This window comes from Vigna radiata, chromosome 9, assembly GCF_000741045.1.
Source record: "Vigna radiata var. radiata cultivar VC1973A chromosome 9, Vradiata_ver6, whole genome shotgun sequence".
NCBI classification, from domain to species: Eukaryota; Viridiplantae; Streptophyta; class Magnoliopsida; order Fabales; family Fabaceae; genus Vigna; species Vigna radiata.
In genome coordinates, this window is record NC_028359.1 from 814,178 (window position 1) to 834,983 (window position 20,806).

Below are 20,806 nucleotides of genomic sequence, written 5' to 3' on the forward strand. Positions count from 1 at the left end.
TAATGCATTTTAGAAGATAGAAGAGAGAAAGAGAGAAAAAGATCTGTGTAATGTATATTACTTATTGTCTGTGGAATGAGAAGGATCTGAGAAATGATATCAGTCAAAGTGTAGTTAGGAGCAGAAACACTTGGGACCTCTTCATCAAAGTTACAAACACCAGATTTACTATTTCATGTTGCCCTCAAATTCTAATATTGCAGTTATCTGTGTTCAAATTTCATGAAATCACATTATAACAATCGATCTTGATATTCTCACAACTATTTTTAATAATTTTTTGACAACAAAACATATATGTTATCATTTTATCGATATGTTTAAATTTATTTTTAAAAAAATATTTGAAATGAATCAATCACAAACTATCACATAAACTTTTTCAAAAAAATTGTTAAAATATAATTATTAAAAGAGCTTTTTCCTACAATAAAAACAATCCTACTTTTATATATTTTATAAATGAAGTCAATTTAGTTAGAGATATCAAATTTGATATGGTTTTATACAATGACTTATTATATTAATGCAAGAGTTCAGATAGTATGTGATAATTTTAGACTTGAAAATTTGTTTTGGCTATGATTAGTCTAATTTTTTATTGTTTCATTTTATATTTTGTATGGTTTACTTTTTTATAATTAGTTAAATTATAAACGATTATACTTAACACTATATTTATTGTTAATGTCAAATTAAGATTAATATATCGAGTTTTATTTTAAAATTTAGAATTTGTTACAACTGATAACCTTATTTTATCTACTTATTACATTTTTCTACTCTAAATTACAAATCACAAATTATTTTTCTTTTATTTTAGTTTATCATTGTGATCAATAATATTTTATTAGCTGACTATATAAAAGTGAATTTGATTTGATAATTTTAGTTTTTAAAGATAATGAACGGCACGAAAACAAAGCACTGGATTCAATCAAAGAAAAGGTAAAATCTAAAACTCAGAAGAAATAATCCCTATTGAGATGGCAACTATAACAAATATAATAAATAAATAAAAATTGAGAAGCTTATTTTGGAGTGAACATAATATAAAGAGCCAGAAAAAGAGGGAACTAAACCTAAAGAAAGAAAAACAAAGAAAATGGAAATAGAAAAATATGAAGAAAACATAAATAAAAAGAAAAATATGGGTGATAAAGTTTAACTCTTAAATCCTTGAATATATATATATATATATATATATATATATATATATATATATAATTGTAATATTATTTATAATATTGACTTATTTTGGTTATTAAAAGGAATGATATATTAGGGTCACTTGAATAAATGTCTTCCTTAAAAATGTTACCTAAAATATGGATGAAGTTTGCCTCATTAGGTAAGCATTTTACTTTATAGAGAATATATTTTGGGGTATTTTAATAAGATTATTAAAGATATGATGCATGATAAAATAAAATCTCTATATAATTAATTTATGCTATTTGAATCATGATCCATTAAATAGGTTGTAATGTATTTGTCAGCCATTTGGGAGCAGTGAGTATAAGAATTGGGATTCCATGTAGCTGAAGGAGTAGACAGAAAAGTATACAACAAGATAAGTATACATGTATGAAAACTTTAATCTCATAAATATCATATTTTCTTCAATTTTCAAACCTATAACCCTAATTATGGTTCAAACAAAAAACCAAAGATCTTTAATGATTATAAACTTTTCTATTGAGCCCTATTGAAGGATTATATATGTAGCAATTATGCATTCAATACCATTTATATATTAAAGGTTTGGGGTTTTTTTGTTTTTTTAGTTTTGAGAATGAAAATTATTTAAATATCTTTGATTTTAAAATTTAGAATCCATAATATATGAGAGTATTTTTGTCTACTATAACCCAGTATACATTGTTAACATATATCAACTTAAAAACAGAGATATGCACGTTAATAAACCCATATATATATTATAATAATTTTGGATTAGGTTATTTTAATAGATGAATAAGTGCTTGCTAACGGCTCCATTACCATGGAAGACAAATCTAACTTGGTTTTTGGAACGTAACAATCGATATATTCCTTGCATTGCAAATCCCTACTTAATCAATTAATTAGCCTTAATTTTTATTTCAAACATAATAATTTATGGATGATGTTACATGATTGATGTTTCCCCTAGTACAAGCAATAAATCAAGCATATAATAAATATAAATATGCCCACATGACATAATACCTCCATGAGGCAAGTGGATATAATATAGATCTTAATTAATTAATTACCGAATATGCTTAACTGAGCAAATGTGTAAAATATGCATACATGGAATATTTAGTGTTTCATGAATAGAGGATAAATATTAGTGTTTTTTTTTAAATGCATGTTTTTATACTTAATTAATCAGTTTAAAAGAAATGTAATTTTAAATTTTATCTATTTTTTTATCAATGCCACCTTTTTTGGGGAGCTCAACCACCTCTTCATGTTTTGGTTGAAGTGTTGATAACTTCAGTGTGTTAATAACCATAAAGGAAGACTCACTTTCCAAATAAAAAAATGCACATTCGCAACAAGTTTTACACACGATTAAGATATTTTAACAATTTCTTTTAATAATTTTTTGACAATAAGATAAGTGTTATCACTTTATTAGTATGTTTAAATTTACGTTTAAAAATATATTTGAAACGGAACAATCACATACTATCACTTATGCATTGTCAAAAAAATAGTTATTAAAAGAACTTTTTCCTTTATATATATATATATATATATATATTATATGTATATATATATTATATGTATATAGTTACCAGTCAACCTACATGATTTGCATAATCAAACAATGGGATTTGAGAAATTATAGCTTCTTCTTTAGTCAAGTTCACATGGCAATTTGAGTAAAACTAATTATAATAGTCATCGATTGCATGACATTAAACAAAAAGGTAATTGAAAAAAAAAATTAACAAGAAAGTGATATTGAAAATAAGTTTAATTAAGTTTGGGTATTTTTAAATAAGTTTTTTTTTATATGTTAGATACTCATTTTAAAATTTTTAATTTGAGTTTCTAATGTTTAAGTTTTCCATTAATTAGGTGGTAATTAATTTGTATCTTGTTTTATTACTTTATGTATTTTTTTTTTATGTATTAATGGAAAAATATGATTATATCATTATCTAACATTTTTCATAGAGAACAATATAAATCATAATCATTTTATATTAGCGACCTTATATTTCTTATATATGGAAATGTATTCAAAAAAATGACAGCATGAGATAAAATTCAAGTCATCCAGAAAAATTAAATGGCAAAGAGTCAATTAACAAATATATAAATGATGTTACACTTTTTTAATAATTAAAATTTTATATATAATTTTGTTTCAAACAATGCTTTTATTTATTTATCAATAAAGGTAAACCATTTTGTCTAAAGTTAAAACAAATAGCATATTATTAAAATCATGAAAAAAAAAACTAATTTGGATAAATGAGGGGTCGTAAAAAGATATAAAAATTAAAAATTAAGAGAAAAATACACTCTCATGGGTCTTGAAACCTTAGAATATACTATACTAATAATAATTGTATTATTAGTATATAATAATACAATTTGTTCAAAAGTTTGAATGTGAATCTTTAGTTAATTTTAGAAATGTTTTGATCTTGTTCAGTATTCATGGGACAAGTTGAAAAAAAAAATTATCTCACTTATACTTCATTGAAAAGCTCAATATAATTATTTATTTTACTTGCAGTTGACTCAACAATCAATTGGTCCAACTTGTGGATATAATATATATAAACTCAAACTTGATTAATATAGATAAATTATAAATTTGAATATGTGTAGATTAAAATTATATATACTGTACAATTCATATTTTAAAATAATATAATATAATATAATATCATGTAAAAAAATTATCTATTAAATAAAAAATTCTGGTCATCAATGTAATACTGTTCAAAGAGATAACGTTTGTTTTGAAACATAAAACTTAGTACATTCAGAAAATAGAAGATTAATTCTTTTTCTTCCTCCATTATGCTATAAATGTATTTATACATATATAATTTATCATTCTTAATATATGGGATTCATTATAAAAATTTAATATAAATTAATTGATTAAAATTTATATAAATTCTTATAAATGACATCAATTGTCTTGAAGAATAAATAAATTGAGTCACAGTCAAATCGTAATATTTAAAATGTTATGTTCTTTAATAGAAAAAGTTATGTTTTCACTAATAGCTATAGTTTTTACTCAGTGATAAGTGTTTGATGTAATTATTAATATAAGAATCAAGATCATAATTTTGAAATAATAATGAATTTATAGTTTATTTTTTATGAATTATTTAATTTTTATTTATTTACTAACGTAAACTCAGACTTGATATTTTATTAGATATTAAATATAAAATTAATTTATTTTTTGTGCAAGATTAAAAAATTTAGACACATCTTGTTTTCACCACTTTTATTGTTAATTTATATCTAAAACAAAAACCAATTTTGAACAGTAAATTGTTACATTTTCTTGTACTAAAACTTGATAGCAAAAACATGGGTCCACGGAAGTTGTTTGGTGAACATCAGAAGGTATATATATATATATATAGACGATAATATTTTGATAACCGATGTCTCAATAATTAAAACGAACTAATTACAAATTGTTAGTTATTAAAAAAGACTGTTAAAAAATATTTTTTTATATATAATACGGAAAAGAAAATTTAACAACTTTTATAACAACATGATCTGTTTCAAATATACGAATCAATAAAATAGTGACTCTCAAAAAATTGTTAAAATATGATGGTGCATATAACTTGCAACTAAACTATGTAAATCCCACAGTTGTAAAGTGTCTCTTCCCAACCGAGCATATGTTTCCCATACCTTCGACATTGCCATGAGATTCTCACCATAGCCCCCACACGTCATGCCACGTATGCCCTACCATATCACATTACTTCATCTTCTTCTTACACCTTCCTTCTTAATTAAAAAATAATTAACATTTAACTCAAATAAAATATCATATCTAAACCTAACAAATTTTGTAGATGCAGTAGTCTAAAACTTCTTTTAATCTAAAGTTTAAAGAAATCTGTATAATTTGTTTTTTTTTTCAACCTTAAAACGAGAGTGAAAATAATAATTTAACCACGGTATAAAGTGTTGAAAAATTCACATTTATTAAGAATAAAATTAATTTATATTATATAAATAAGTATAAATCTCAATTTACAAAAACAGTATTATAATATTAAATTAAATTTAAAATTTATTTTTTATCATAAAATACTCATAATTAAAGTAAAACACGAAAATAAAATGGAGATAGATAAGTAATTTTATTAAGAAAAGAAAAAAAGACGTCCAAACATAAAACAATAAAAACCCTCTTTTATAAATAAGAAAAACAACTTTAAGAAGAATTTCAAAGGATAAATTATCGTTTGTTGCAAAATTTTGTGAAAAGAAAAGTGCTGCTTTTAAGTTTAAAATCTATTTTAAATTATTGATGTTAACTTTCTTTTATTAACTTCTTATATTTATAATGAAGATGAAAAAAATATTAATGTTTTTTAATTTACACATGGGTTCATGCAAACAGAGAATTATTTTTAATACATCAATAATTTAATTTTCTTACACTAAACAGTTATGAACATCTATATGAGTTAAGCTAATATTAAGTCAGTTCAATTTAATTTTCTTTTTTAGTGAAGAAAAAATTTATAACCTGATTCCACGAATTAATAGATTAAGTAACTTGAAAATATTTTTTCTTTCAATTTATTTTATATATTTATTGTAGTTCAATCAAAAGATTGATTTCCTTTCATTTTTTTATAGCAATTTAATCAAAGTAATTATCTATTTCATAAAGCATTATTTTAAAGATAATATTTGATATTTAAAGTCTCAACCCATATAATATGACAAAAAAAATTAAACATTTAGATTATTCAAATATTATTTAACATATTTTTAAAAAATCAAATTAATAGTATCGAATAATTTTAATAAAAAAATTGAAAAATAGTAAAATATTAATAAATAGTTGTTGAAGGTGGGTTACGAATTAATCCACATTCATTTTGACTTTATTCTTTTAACCCATAGATCAATTTAAATAATATTTAAAAAAAGATGATTTTTGTTTTCAATGTTAAATCCTTTGTAAGCAGAATTGTAACCATTTTGACATTTTTTCTTCAATGATTCAGCTTATTAAATTATTTAACCGATATAATTCTTTTTTAATGAACAAAGTAATCGCCCACACTACACAACAAAATAAAGAAAAATCCTTCTTTACACACCAAAAGAAATTCTTTAAAAAATAGAGTTTTCTCCTTTTTAATTGTGTTTAAAAATTGACAGATTTCAAATTTAATTGAAAAAAGTGTAAATTGATGATATTGTCTTACATAAGGACTTTAGTCACGGATATGAAAATTAATTAAGGTGAGGGTGTTGATAGCACTCTTAAAAAATAGTACTTTTGACTTTCTTAATCAGTACTGTAATAATAACTGGTAGTATTCTCTCTCTTTTTCATAATGATAATTTTGCTTTTGTTAAAGTTTTTATGATTTTATGATTATAAATAAAAAGGCTTTAGTAAATTCAAAATTGATGAAAGAATTCTTTTTTTTAAGGTTAGAGGTATAGATGCATACGTGTAGCAACATATTGACTAGCAATGCATTTTTTTTTTCTTTTGTGATCTGCTTTGAAAAGAAACGTGCATGATTTTCAATTCATTGACACCAGATATTATAAGTTATTATATTTATAATTAGAATTTGTCTAATTTAAGTATCGTATTTATAAATTAATTATTTACTGTGTTTATTTTTAATAATGAGAGGAAATTTTAATTAATTTTAGGTGAAAGGATATTATCAATGAAAATATTATATTTTTGTCAAAAATCGAAAATTGATACATTGTTCAGTTAGAAACAACCAGTATAATATCATAGGTATGTAAAATTTAATGTGAACACTACAATTGATATATTCAAAGTTAGATTAATAGAATACACTCAAATATATATTATTGTTATGAAATCTTAATGAAGGGTTTTTTTTATAATTATTTGACATTTATATAATTGATATTTGATACCCTATTTTATGACAACAATAAATATATAGCATGTGAAGTATTAGCATTGCTTTTGCATGTCCTCAGTTACTAATGGACAATTGACATGAGATAATGAGTACAAAGTAGCATACAAAGTAAAGAGGTTCTTCGAATTCATCATGAGTTTGCATAATAAGATTCGATTATCGCAATAAAACATTAGATATGGTTCGAAAACCAAAACACAAAATGTTTCCTTCTCCATGGTCAAAACTTAATTCCTATATAGCAGTTTCTAGGAAATGCTGTTCACATACAACAGTTCTACCAACCGAAATTTTTTACTGAATTCATCATCCAAAATTACGTCATTTTGGCATCCAGTTGCAAAACTTTGACATAATTTAATGGTTATACATGAATAGACCAATTAAATAGGAAAGATACAACATGCTCTCCCTATATGTATGTTGGCTGGATGCAGGACCGAAACCTAAATCATTCTGTAGCTCTCCCAACGACCAAAATGAAAATCCAAGACGATGGTAAAGGCCTATGGAGCCCCGTGTACCACCTCTCAGAAGAAAAAAAAAAAGTGAACAAACTGAAAAAGGCAATCCTAAGGCATAATAATTGAGGTGAAATTATACACATTTGCAAACCAAATAAACATCACAGATGGGAGGGAGAAATGATGCAAAGAAAATACATGGAGTGTAGAGTTTGCCATAACCCGCACCAAAACTGTGACCTTTGTTGCTGCAAACTGCAACGCGGTCGTTTCTGGGAGTGTCAAATGTCGTTTGGTTCTAAGCATCCAAACTGGGTAACACGCATGTCTCTAAGCCTCATCTTATGGATGCATTCCACTTTATCAGATAGTAAGATCTTTAAATGCCTCTAGTTTCCCGTTTGATGTGATGTGGTTAACACTCTCATTTTCAGCGTTCTTACGTAACTGGTTGAAGGCCGAGTTGGGAGAGGCAGAGCTGTGCTTTCCCTCAAAGTACGTAGAATATGGAAAGTAATCCGCACATCGCACCTTCCATCCTGCAAGAGTACATACAGTTAATATCTCCATGCTTTATTGCAATGTTAAAAATATAAATAAGAAAATGGAATTAAATATAAACAGATAACAACATTAAATTTGAGTAGAAAAAGGATTGAAATGACTAAATGTTTTAGCAAACAATCCTCGTCTCCTTTTGCCCCTTTTTCCTTAAGAATAGAAAACCATGCCTGCTTCAAAGCAATTAGTGATTTTAATCTTCAGGAGGGAAAAATCCCAGTGCAGGAAAAGGAATTCGGAACAGATTATTTTTGTAGAAATAATAAATATAATCTGCAGCGAATATCACGTGCTAAAATTACCATACGCACTGCTCCTTATGTCCAAGCCAACCGACAGAAAAATTAGTCAGGCGATCTAAAAGTCTAAGTTATACTTACTCAATGCAGCATCCTGATCAGCAAGAACTGTTTCTAGAAGATTGTGAACTGCAATACAGTCTTTAAGTTTCCATTCCCTGATTGGTCCAAGTGCACCATTTCTAGCATAAGATATGTATTGAAAGATTCATTAGTTTGATACCATTACTAAGATTTGATAGCTAAAAACGAATCTAGAAAAGAAACAGAGATTAAGCTCATAAATCATATACGGAAAACAAGCATGAACAGTGACAAGTCAGAGGCCATAAATCATAGGACAAAATACATAGATAAGCCTATTCATGCGATATATTTTAAAAGAAAAACCAATGTCACTTTATTTTAAAATCCTCATTTTAAAAAGTTCCAGTATTGCTTTGTTCGTAATCTGCTACACTTTATCTTATGTATTTAACCTGGGCACCTCTTGACCTTTTTTCCATCTCTGGAATAAAGAAAAGGACTTGACTACCTTTCAAAAACTAAATTAGAAACAAGACACGGGACTGTCTTGTACAGAAATACCGTTTGGCATTTCTTAATGCATTCATCTTCATCCAAAAAAAGCAGGATGCTTGTACTTGTATGTTAACCACTCACAATCTCAACTCTACGTGTGGGTGGCTTGTCCCCAAACCTTAATATCCTTTCCCTCTTCTCACTATGCCATTGATTACTCTCAAAACCAATCAGCTTACGTCCTCTCAATTAATCAGGTCAGCAGGACCACAAGCAACCCCCCACCGCGAAAAACACTGGGGGTGAGATTATGAATTCCAATAAGCTTTCTCAAATCAAACTATGTGCGCTGCGTGATCTATATGATAAAGAAAATGATATCTAACCCAACACACGACAGCAAATGCATGTGTCAGAAACACATTAGTTTTGGCACAGCCTCATGGGGTCTCTCTTCTTAAAAGGAAATAATGTTTTAAACAAGTTTTATTAAAATTCTTAAAAAAATAAAGGCATAAATATGATTTTGGTTCTTGATAAATTTCCAAATTTTGTTTTTGGTCTCTAATAAAAAATATGAAATCTTTCGGCCCCTAATAAATCGTATATTTTGTTTTTCATCCTAAATTTGTTTAGATAACTTTGAACAGTAAAATAAAACGATTTAGACTTTTGACTATATTATGGACAAAAAAGTTGAAAAACATATTAGAAACCAGAACAAAATTTGAATTTAATAGGAAAATAACAACTATATTTTATTTATAAATAAAAGGAAAAAGGGAACTTTAAAAACTAGGTCGAGGAGGTTTTGGGGAAAAAAAGAAAGAAAATACTAACGCCACTCACAGTTTCCAAATCCATCTGTCTCTCTCCCAACCCACCATTTTTTAAAATGTTGTAAAGCGTTACCTGGGCACAGTGTTATTTGTTGTTTCTTCAATGAACTTAACAGCCTCGGATTTTCTGTTTGAATCCAAAATGTGCAAGATTTCTACAAAAGCTGCTCTATGCATCAAAGAATCTGCAAACAGAAAGAAATTAAGAAATCTTCATAAAGAAGCTATGAACTGCCGTGTTGATGATAAAGTTCACTATGACCTTTATGTTTGTCAAGGACAGAGTTGTTTGCCTCAAACAGGGATTTCTCATGCACCTGGCTGCAAAAAAGAAAACAGATAAAGTTATAATCAAATGCTAATCATAAATGAATAAGAGAATTGTAGATACGAGTCCCAAAGAAAACAAAAGGAGGAAAATTTTCAATTAAGAACCTAATATTTGGTCGCTCAGCCTCTAAGACACTCCAAATCAGTTTCTCACTGTCAGTCACAGGAGCATTCATGGATCCCACTTTATGGAAGAATTTAATCTGCAACATATGGACCAAATAAATCCAAGTAGAAAGAGGTTTATCCCCCTTTTGTGTGTTTGAAGGAGAAAATAACAAAGAGGAAAATGAGAAAAAAGAAACTGAAAAACAGACTAGGATTAGCCAGTACCAAATCCTATGGTACATTTTTTCTTTTTTCTTTCGGTTACGTAGGTGCCATATATGCGTTACATGCAATTCTTGATAAAGGCAAAAGGACTAAAGTAAAACAATTATAAAAACTGCTTTTTATTACTATTATTATTATTATTATTATTATTATTATTATTATTATTATTATTATTATTATGTTATTATTCCTGCTACAGTCACATAAAAACATGGGTTAATGTGCGATTATGAGATTAAATTGTATTATTATTTAGCTTAATATGAAAATATTACAATAGTAAATTTTCTAATTCCAGTGACATGGAACTAATGTATTCCTCAATAGAGACACCATACCAGGCAACGATGAGAATCAGGGTGTTCAGGGTCCAATCTCAGTAACTGCTTCACAGCCTACAATCCCAAGGAGAAAGAATTGTAATTACTTAAATATGAAGAAAGTGAAGCAAGATAAATTAAGTTGCTGGACTACTCCTACCTGAAAGGCAAGCAAAGTCTTTTGCTTCCTTGTATACAATTCAAAAGAGAGTAAGTGTGTCTCCAATGAATCAGGGGAATTCTTCTGCAGCAACTTCAAGTATTTAGTAGCTTCTGACAGTGGATCTTCAACCTATGTAGGGAAAAACACAAGAAAAGGGTGAATTTCTAAAATGAATATGTACAGAAACATTCTGACGTTGAAATCAGTATTTTTCATCCTGACACAATTATGCTTTATTTATACAAATTTTAAATGTTCTTTAAACACGTAATGGGCATACTTTTTTAACATCAGAAGTGTGTGCTGTAGCTTTAACTTGTCAAACTCCATATAATTTTTTATTCTTACAAGAAATTTTACTTGTAAAAAAATATAATAACCCTATATAACCATCCACGCTATGCAAGTATGTTTGCAACTCCATCCTGCTGAATCCTAATTAGCATAGTAGAAAAAAACTATTTGTATTATCTATTTCTAAAACCCTTTCATTTTGAATAACTCATGGTCTCCCACTACGCACATATTGTAACATACATTGATGATCAGACATTTACAGTTTTTCAACCAAGACCTAAAATGCAAAAATGCATGTTGACAATCAACCAATGAGTAACATATAGCAAGTCATCTACATTAAGTCATGGAGAAAAATTTTATTCTGAGCGCTAAATGAAATTTCAAAACTGTCAAATAACAATCTAAGATATAATTTTAATATACTCAACATTACTCAAAGATATACTCAAGATATAATTAGATATTTTCATGTATTCTAATAGACATTGAATGCATTAAATTTAAACCTTTAACAACTTCTCCCCGTTTGGATCAGGATCAACAGGTTTTACATGCCGCTTCCCAGACTTCGATATCCCACTTGCACTCAACTCTTCATTCTTTTCTTCTGCCTCCTAAAAACAAGTGTAAACAACAGGATAAGTGCCTTTCCCACAGGCAGTTTAACAGAAACTATAAAAATCGATTACAATACTTTTTTGGCTCTTGCTTCTGCCTTTCTCTGCTTTTGCCTCATTTTCTTCTTCTGAGAAGGAAGTAACTTCGCCATATCATCATCTTCCTCTGCTGTAGACTTTGGGGGAGAATCATGCAACTTAATATAGCATCTGAAATTCAGTGTTATGTTTATGAGATCATAAAAAAATAAGAACTCAGAAGTACATTGCTTTACTAGTATTACTTAAGCCGGAACAGATAACAGTCCTTAAATTACCACCAAAGTTGAAGAATGTAAAATGTGTGTGTGTGTGTGTGTGTGTGTGTGTATATATATATATATATATATATATATATCTTCTTGCTCTTGCATATAACTATAAAGAAACTTAAAAACAAGAACAAAAGTTTAGTTTCCCATATGCATATGCAGAGTACCTCAGCTTTTAAGTCCCATGATATGACAACCCCGTCAATCAAATTACCACTCAATACTAGTAGATATAACTCATTAATTTAGAACAATACCAACAAAAGACAGCAAGGTATTCACCTGATAGCCCCAGCGGCTGCTTTGTGAAAATATGAATGTGAGTGCAATTGGTCTTGAAATTTAAGCATTTCCACGTAAGATCGCAATGTCATTTTCCGCAAGCAGTAAGAATGAAAATCAAATTGGTCCTCCGTGATATCAGCATAATGCTTCTCCACGGCTAAAAATTTTTTGAGTGCCCGTCCAAGATCACCCTGGCGGAAATAGCTTTCGCCCGATGCAAGCTCATACCTTCCAAAGTTAGATGTGACACATTAAGTAATTTAAACTCGGTACTTTTTAGATAGTGCAGAATATTAAAACATCATGATATACCAACCACATGCACTGCATGTCATGAAGGTTATTGTGTTGATCCCCATCCTTTGTGAACAATACAGCAGTTTTTTCAGCCAAAGACACCTTTGTATCAAATGAACATAAATGAATAAAGATCAGAAAATGAAAATGGCAATGCCTGTGTACTTAAAATCCAAATATAACCAAAAAAAAGACAGACAAAAACCTGATCAGCCTGCAGCATCCGTTTAACACACTCACTATTAACATAACGATCAGCAAGATCCATACACCTAGCTTCATCTGCAAATGCAGCAGCAGCAACCAAATCACCAGCATGCTTCAGTATCCGACTCTGTTTTACAAGGAGAAACAACAATCTTTCAATTTGGGTATATATTGAATTATGTATCATAATTTGTATGAATCATACAATTTAGAGAAAATTAACTATATGTAATAATTGAAGTAAAACTATATTAGTTTTTACTCCACTATGAACATAGAAATAGATAAAACATCTTAACCATAAGTCTTATAAAACAATTATTAGTTATCCGTGTCTCTGTGCTATTGTAAAGCCTATGTTTTAGAGAATGGAAACAAGTCAATAAATTAACCAAATAGTGCATGCATTGAATGAGTGGGTGACAAATAAAACAGTGGAATAATCAAAGAGGATACGTTCATAAATGCTCCTTTAAATCCATTTCATCTAACAATTTAAGTATAATATGTTTTTAATTTTTTCACAAAAATTGGCAAAATTAAAGTTAAAAATTAAAAAAATAATAGCAATTTACTAAATCATGTGATTTATATTGATATAAAATTGCACAAATTCATTCAATTATCATAATACAAAAGTCATTTAAGATCCATCTTAACGTTCAAATCAAACAGGTAACGGAATTGTATTGAAGGATAGGATTTGAATAGTGAAAGGTTTACCATACTACAAAAGAACTAGAAAGAAATGAGAAGAGTTTATAACTCCAACACACCTTGACAGAATATAGATCAATGACTGTGGGTGTATGTTCTATAGCTTCATCAATTTTAGAAAGAGCAATTTCAAATTGACCCCGCCTGTCATAATGCTGCACTAGTACAAATTTTCTTAGTAAAAATGTGATAATTAATATAAAAATCAAATAACAGCCACCAACCTGAGCCAATAAAAACAAAGTCCACATAAGAGTTGAAGGGGGTTCTTTGTTCGTCCTGTAAAAGAGAAACATCAGTTAGCTATAAACACAAGAAACAAATGTTTCTAGGGTTTCATTTTGGTGATTTGCTTATGGTTGTTCCAAGGAAATTTTAAGTGAATGTTTTTGTCTTGAAGTTCTCTTCATGCAAAAGCTAACCAAGAAAAAGTTCTCTTCATGCACTGTATGAACATTTTACTCCATTCATGTGTTACACAAAAAAGTTAACAAATATTTTACCCTCCGGGATATTGGCCTGTCATCCTAATTGACTGCTCTAACTCAAGAATAAGTTGTTCCAAAATGTCTGCCTGTACAAAAAGGAAACATTCAAAACCCACAAAATCAACAATCTTCAACCACATAAATAAAAGGCACAAAAATAAGCATACGAAATCTCAAACGCCCAATAGTATGAATATATGTGACAAGACTAACCTTCCCAGGGTGATTGTACAAAGAGGATAGATCAGAGAACAGAGAGGGAACGCCCTAGAAACAACACCAAAAGAAATCCCAATCAACTTTTAGACAACTAAGCTAGACATAATACAATATGAAAAGGAATTTTGTAAACCTTGGTTAAGAGAGGCCTAATATAATTGTCTGCTGCTTCTCGAAATTTGTCACCTTGTAGAAAATCTAGCGGTATTCTCTGGCAAATAAAAAGATAAAAAGGAATGTTTTTCATTAAATAAACCACACTCCAATAATAACACTCATGTTGCTAAGAAATATACAAGTGGAGCACCAAAACAAGGATTCCTTGATCGGCATATATCTTCCTAAATTGTTATACAAGAGAAAAAAAGAACCAAACACTATGCTCACACACTTATTATTCTAATAGATAATAAATCCAAGTTTTCTCAATATATAACATAAAGCAAGAAAAATTGAAAATCCCATCTCAATAAATTAAATATCAATGAAGCAATATTTGAATGGCTAACCTATTTTCAGAGAAAGGATGCAATGAATACATACAACTCATTGTGATACAAACACACAGACATATATTTTACACGGATAACATGGCAGAAATATTAGTTAAGTGATAACTGTAATACATGAGGCAGATGTTAAATAACAGGTAAAAACAACTGCAATAACAATACAAAGCATTACCTTAACAGCAGAAGACCACTTGTATTGTTGTACAAGTGTTTTGTACAAGGAATCTAACTGGTCTATTTGATCAGGCGAGTACTGTCCATCTTCTAAATAAAGTCCAACACACTTTTGAAGTCCTTCATAGTATCTGAATAGTAACAGGAATCACGAACTAAAATTCAGTTTCAACAAGCATAATAGACAAATAAGCAATATAACATACACAAATACAGTAGTGTACACAACTGTAAATAACATATCAAACCGACCAGAACCAAATTTAAAAGAAAAAACAAAGTTAAACCAATTATGCAACTGAATCAAAATCATCCCTCATCCATTTAATGGAGTGTATTCAAAAACATTTTAATTTCTATTAAAATTAGGACACGACATGCACTGCTTATCATATAAAAAAGTACAGTGTAGACAACGTATCAAACTGAATAGAACCAAGTTCAAAAGAAAAAACAAATTTAAAACTATTCTGCAACTGAATTAGAATCATCCCCTTGGCCATTCATAATTTCTCTTAAAATTAGGACAAGACAACCACTGGTTATCCTAGTCTAATTTCACAGAAAACCCACCTTAAGACATCATGTAAACGACAGTTTCCAGTACCAATTTTTAAAAATCAACAAAAACTGTGCCGTAAGTTTTTTGATTAAAAACATTTGGAACTTTTATAACGTGAAAGACAAATTGCATCCCAACAACATAATATAATAATGGAAGAAATATATTTTTAAGAAAAAAGTATTTACAGCATATATGCAATAAAGATAAAAACCTGTGAAAAGTTAAATAAAATATTATACATCGTTTACATGCCTCGGGGTTAATGGTGGGGAAGTAAAAGTCAGTCGTACTAAAAGTATAACTGAGCCATCACAGAAAACATGCAGTACTCTCAGTCTCACCGTTCGAAACATAATGAATAATTAAAATGGAGATTCTGTGTATAGAACAATTCTATTGAGAACTAAGAAGGGTGCAAAAATACTATTACGGACATAAACACAAGAAAAACCTCAAAAGGACTAATCAACCGATACACTCAAACCTAAAGTATATGTGGCAACAAAGATCACCTATAATTATCAGGATTCATGGAAAGTAATGCCTGGTACAAAGCTTCGCCTTCTTGTAAGTGACCAAGTTTTACTAAAAGTGACACCTCCTGTTCTTTGTATGCAAGCTTATCAACCTAGGAAGGCATAATCAGAAGCAAGTTAGATGTCATATAGTAGTTACATTTATCAAATTACCCAGGTTAATTAAACTAAAACATACATACAATTTTAAATTCTTTTTTGTGCAACTCCTCAAGAGCTCTCTCGAGAAACCCACATTCCTCTAACAACGAGATCTGGACAAAATGATTTGGTGCACAGAAACACCACAGGGAAAAATAATATCAGTAGTCAAGCCATATAAAGATTCCTATTCTTGAACATTCAACAATAGGTTGACAGCAAAAATATTCATATTCAATACAATGTAATTTGACTAGAGTCATATCAAAATCTTTAATTTTAGTTTCAGCAAAAATAATTCATAAGACTTGTAAAGCCGTAGTGAATACCAGTCATCACTAACATATAAAAACACATCACATAAGGCCAAAACACACCAGCCCTACTAAGGGTCTGATGATTATCTAATTGACAGAAGCTTCAGTGTATAATGAACACCACCAAGGAAACAACCTTGGAATTTACAATGAGTATTATGATTTCTCCACCTGTTGTCAGGCTAAGCGAATGAAATAACTGGAAGACAACCATTTTCCAGTCATAATGCTTGGTATAAGTCACCAATACCAAGACTTACAACAATGACTACCATATCTGTTGGACTCGATTTTAAATAGGCCCTGTTTTGGACGAAGGGTTGACCAAATCAGGTGGCCAGTTCACTATATAGCCAATCTGGCAATACAATAAGACAAGGCAAAAATTCATAAATCCAGATCACTGAATTTGACAGAGAAAATTACATCAAGCACTAAATATCTAAATAGTCATTGTGCATAAAAAAGAAACAACTGAAAACCTTGTACAAAAGCATTTCCCCATGCTCACACCGTTCATTTTCTGGAGGATAATCCTCTTCCAAAGTCCCTTCATACGCTTCCAAAATTTCAACTGCTTTGGATGCACTGGCACACATTCAAAAAGGTCAGTGTTACAAACAACCATAAGAACAAAATTATGATATTTCGACAGCAACCGTTTACAAAAGTAAGGCTTGATCCTAATGTTCAGATTATAAAGATCAGAAACCAAAGGAAATGAAAGACCCTTGGGGTAAATATACCATGTAATTGGTCCCTAAAAAATCTGTTGAAATATAATGTTCCTTATTATTATTATTTATGTAGGGAAACCCAACTATTATGCAACAATAACTTAAGAGAAAATAAACTACTTCTAAGCTCTTCAAGTAAATCAAATATTCTCTAACAAAGTCTTCAAACCAAAGTCAACAACATTTTTTTTGCATGTTTCTACTATAATAAATTAGCCAACTCATTATTCATTGCCGTTACTTATAAAAAATGGCATCACAGGAAAAATGATCACCACATTTCAATGCCAGATTTAGAGAAATGCCAACAAATACAATTAGTGACAGATAAGAATGTCAAAACTAATACTTGAGAATAATAAAAGCTTCAATATTTACATATCCACTAAGCACCAAGTTGAGAACTCAATAATAAAATATTTGTGTATCTCTCTCTATGGATCCTGCTAATAATAAAATATTAGCAACTGACAACAAGCTAATTGCTCACACGGAACTAGTCCTAGTCTTTCAAGATCATCGTATGCTTGATATTGAGTTTCATATCCCCATCTTATGGCCTTAGAGCCATCCATAAAACCTAAATATAACTTAAAAGAAAAAAAAAACACATCAAGCCACAAGGAGCCAGATAACACAACTGCCAATTACAAATAACAGAAAGGAGGAAAAGGAAAGTAAAATACGGATAAAATTATAAAACACGTGCATTAATTATTTATATCAAAAACATAAGCCTGCAAAAGAAGCGCCTGGAAAATATAGATTTGAGGCCAATGACTATTATCACCATTTCGGAAAAAATAATTCAATACAAATCCAAATCATACTTAGAGTTCAAATGATGGGCTACGGAAAATCCAATCCAATTCATGCGATGATTTGGCTTCAAAGTCAAAAGTTGTTGTCTTGTCTCAACAAAGCCTGATAAATCTCGCATTTGTGCCTGTGAGAAGTGTAAAAAAACATCATAATGAAATCATAAAAAAAAGACACTGAAGATATATTCACATGCATATATTTAATGAAAAGTAATAGATACAGAGTAAAATAGTACAGCAGAGAAATATTTATCTCCAGTAGTTCATGCCAAGGGAATATGATATTGTACCAATCTTAAGCACACGCCACCATAAAGACTTATATCCAAGTTAAACTTATTGATATGTAGAAAAAAAAAAGGAAATGGATTTAAGATGCTACCTGTAGGAGTGATAGGTCACGAAGAATTTCAATATTGTCAGGATCTATTTTCAGTGCATTTCGATAGCACTTGATCGCTTCCCTGTATTCTCTGTCTGATCGATAAAGGAGACCATAAACATGCCAGCAAACATGACTTTTAAGGTCATTCTGTACCAAAATAAAATTTAAAGTTTGATCATCCGAGGAATAGCTATTGTATGATAGACAACTGGAGCAAAACCAAAGACAACAAACAAACCTTTAATCCTTGACGAACAAGTTCATATGCTTCAGACTTACGATCCATGCAATTTAGTGTCAAACCCTTCATCGATAAAGTTTCTATCATCAAGGAACAGGAACGGACACATAAATAAAATTATGACCAAAGAAGCAAAACATGCCACAAATAAGAAATAATAGATAGAAAAGGGGATGGAGATAAAATCGCATGACTTAAACAGTTAAGGGGGGAGATAAAATGAACCTTGGCAAAAAAAGTAAAGCTCGGAAAATAATCACCAAAAAAAGTGAAGTATACCTCCATGGTCTGGAAATTTTTTCAAAATGGTATCAGCAGCTTTGAGGCCCTTTTTATACTGTTTGGTTTCATACGATTTCTGCAGAAAAAAAAACAGTCACTCGTAACCTTCACATCAAATTTACCCACCACCTCAAAAACAATAATATTTCACTCGCATAAATATCCTAATGATAAGAAAAACCAAATTTTAATTGCAAGAGCTAGTGAACGACCAATGAACTTTTTTCCCGTAGAGTAAAACCAACTACAAAGAACAAGAACAAAGCCAAACATATTCAAAGCATGGGAATCCCCTTCAACTACTGGCGTCCTTTTTCAATTTAATTCCTTAAAGATGCAATAACTTTTTCCAAATTTTACTGTACTTATTATTCACCAGCATAGTTAAATGATTATTTAAGTAGCCTGCACACACACATTGATAAAAAAAAATGGTGATACATGGACGCAAATATTTTACAAACAATCTATCATTTTTCCTTATCAATCCCCCCCCCCCACCCCGCGCGTTCTTATCACACCTATAATCCCTACACTTCTATCTCTTTGTCTCCCTGAGTGTAGTATAGCATGCAGCGGACCATGCAACATTTTCTTCTATAAGAACAACCATATTCAGTCATTTTAATATCAGTTCGAACTTCTAACAACCCATGAGCGGGAGATAAAGAGAAAAAAAAAACTCAAACCCCGGAGTACCTAATTTCCAACTTGTCCCAATCCCACGAAAACCCGATACGCACCACTAAGAACTTACAGATTAAAACAACTACAAAAAACACACATAATTTAACTGAATATCCCAAATTCCCTTCATTAAACTTAAGTCCCCAGATTTGCAGCACCGAAAGAAACTACTTCGTACAGAAAACAAAGAGCACAGTGAAGCCAGGCAACAAGCTCAAAGTCCAAAGTACGAAATGAGCAATTCGAAAGACATAAGAAAACAGAAGAAGGAAATTCAGGCAAAGATCCCTAACTATCCTTCTATTCCTAGCGATTGTAAACGAGGGAATATAGCGTGAGAAGAGAATCTAGGGTTTTAAGATGGAGAAGAAACACAGTGAGTAAAGCTGCGGGGAGCTTCGATGAGCAAGCAGAAAAGCAAAATGGAAAGAGCGAGAATGGAGAGGGAATCGAAACTTACGACGATGAGCTTGAAGAGGTTGGCCTCCTTGTTCGGCAGAGAAGCGCCCATTGTTGCAGAGAGTGTTGCAGTGAGAGAGAAATTCGATGGAATTGGGAATAGAATGAAAATAAATGATAGGGTCACGAGAGAAGGAAGAGAGAGAGAGAGAGAGAGAAGGGTGGCGTTTTGTGAGCTGCAAAGCAAAGGAAAACGAGGCTAAGCAACCCTACTGTAAACACGAACGAAGCAACCAAAGTCTATGATGTGTGTGCGTATATATATGTCTCTCTCACTCTCTCGCCTTATACCATCAATTTACCATTTACTTTCTTCAATAAACCCACCGAATATCTTTTTTTATTTATTTTAGGATTTCTAATTCCTTACTTATAGAGAAAATTTAAAAATAAAAATAAAAAATTTTGTTCAATAATTAAGTCTCTCAATTATTGACATATTTTAAAAATAGCATCTGAATTATTTATCTCATTTAATACATTTTTAATATTAACTAATTATGTATTTCTACTTTAATATTAAAAA

The 20,806-nt window shown here is 29.8% G+C and overlaps 1 protein-coding gene across 1 annotated transcript; it reads right to left on the reverse strand.

Annotated features, from left to right (window-relative positions):
- Window positions 1–7,416: 7,416 nt before the first annotated feature.
- Window positions 7,417–20,522, reverse strand: LOC106774130 (N-terminal acetyltransferase A complex auxiliary subunit NAA15). The gene is made up of 26 exons (XM_014660993.2): window positions 20,282–20,522; window positions 19,132–19,210; window positions 18,850–18,932; window positions 18,609–18,758; window positions 18,236–18,351; window positions 17,151–17,256; window positions 16,393–16,464; window positions 16,187–16,302; window positions 15,108–15,240; window positions 14,557–14,634; window positions 14,418–14,471; window positions 14,220–14,290; window positions 13,941–13,995; window positions 13,776–13,871; window positions 12,998–13,126; window positions 12,812–12,894; window positions 12,493–12,723; window positions 11,977–12,109; window positions 11,789–11,896; window positions 10,980–11,111; window positions 10,838–10,894; window positions 10,272–10,369; window positions 10,099–10,157; window positions 9,910–10,021; window positions 8,557–8,657; window positions 7,417–8,154 (listed from the first exon to the last, which is right to left on the reverse strand). The coding sequence occupies exons 1-26, from the start codon at window positions 20,330–20,332 to the stop codon at window positions 7,979–7,981; spliced, it is 2,679 nt and encodes an 892-aa protein (XP_014516479.1). The 5' UTR covers window positions 20,333–20,522; the 3' UTR covers window positions 7,417–7,978.
- Window positions 20,523–20,806: the final 284 nt, after the last annotated feature.

What these genes read in the sequence shown, in the direction of transcription:
- LOC106774130 (XM_014660993.2), bottom strand. Translation starts at nt 20,332, where the DNA reads ATGGGCGCTTCTCTGCCGAACAAGGAGGCCAACCTCTTCAAGCTCATC. An exon ending in ACCTCTTCAAGCTCATCGTC is followed by an intron (nt 19,211 to 20,281) that starts GTAAGTTTCGAT and finishes TTTTTTCTGCAG; the next exon opens with AAATCGTATGAAACCAAACA. An exon ending in GCAGCCGCTGGGGCTATCAG is followed by an intron (nt 12,110 to 12,492) that starts GTGAATACCTTG and finishes ACTGAATTTCAG; the next exon opens with ATGCTATATTAAGTTGCATG.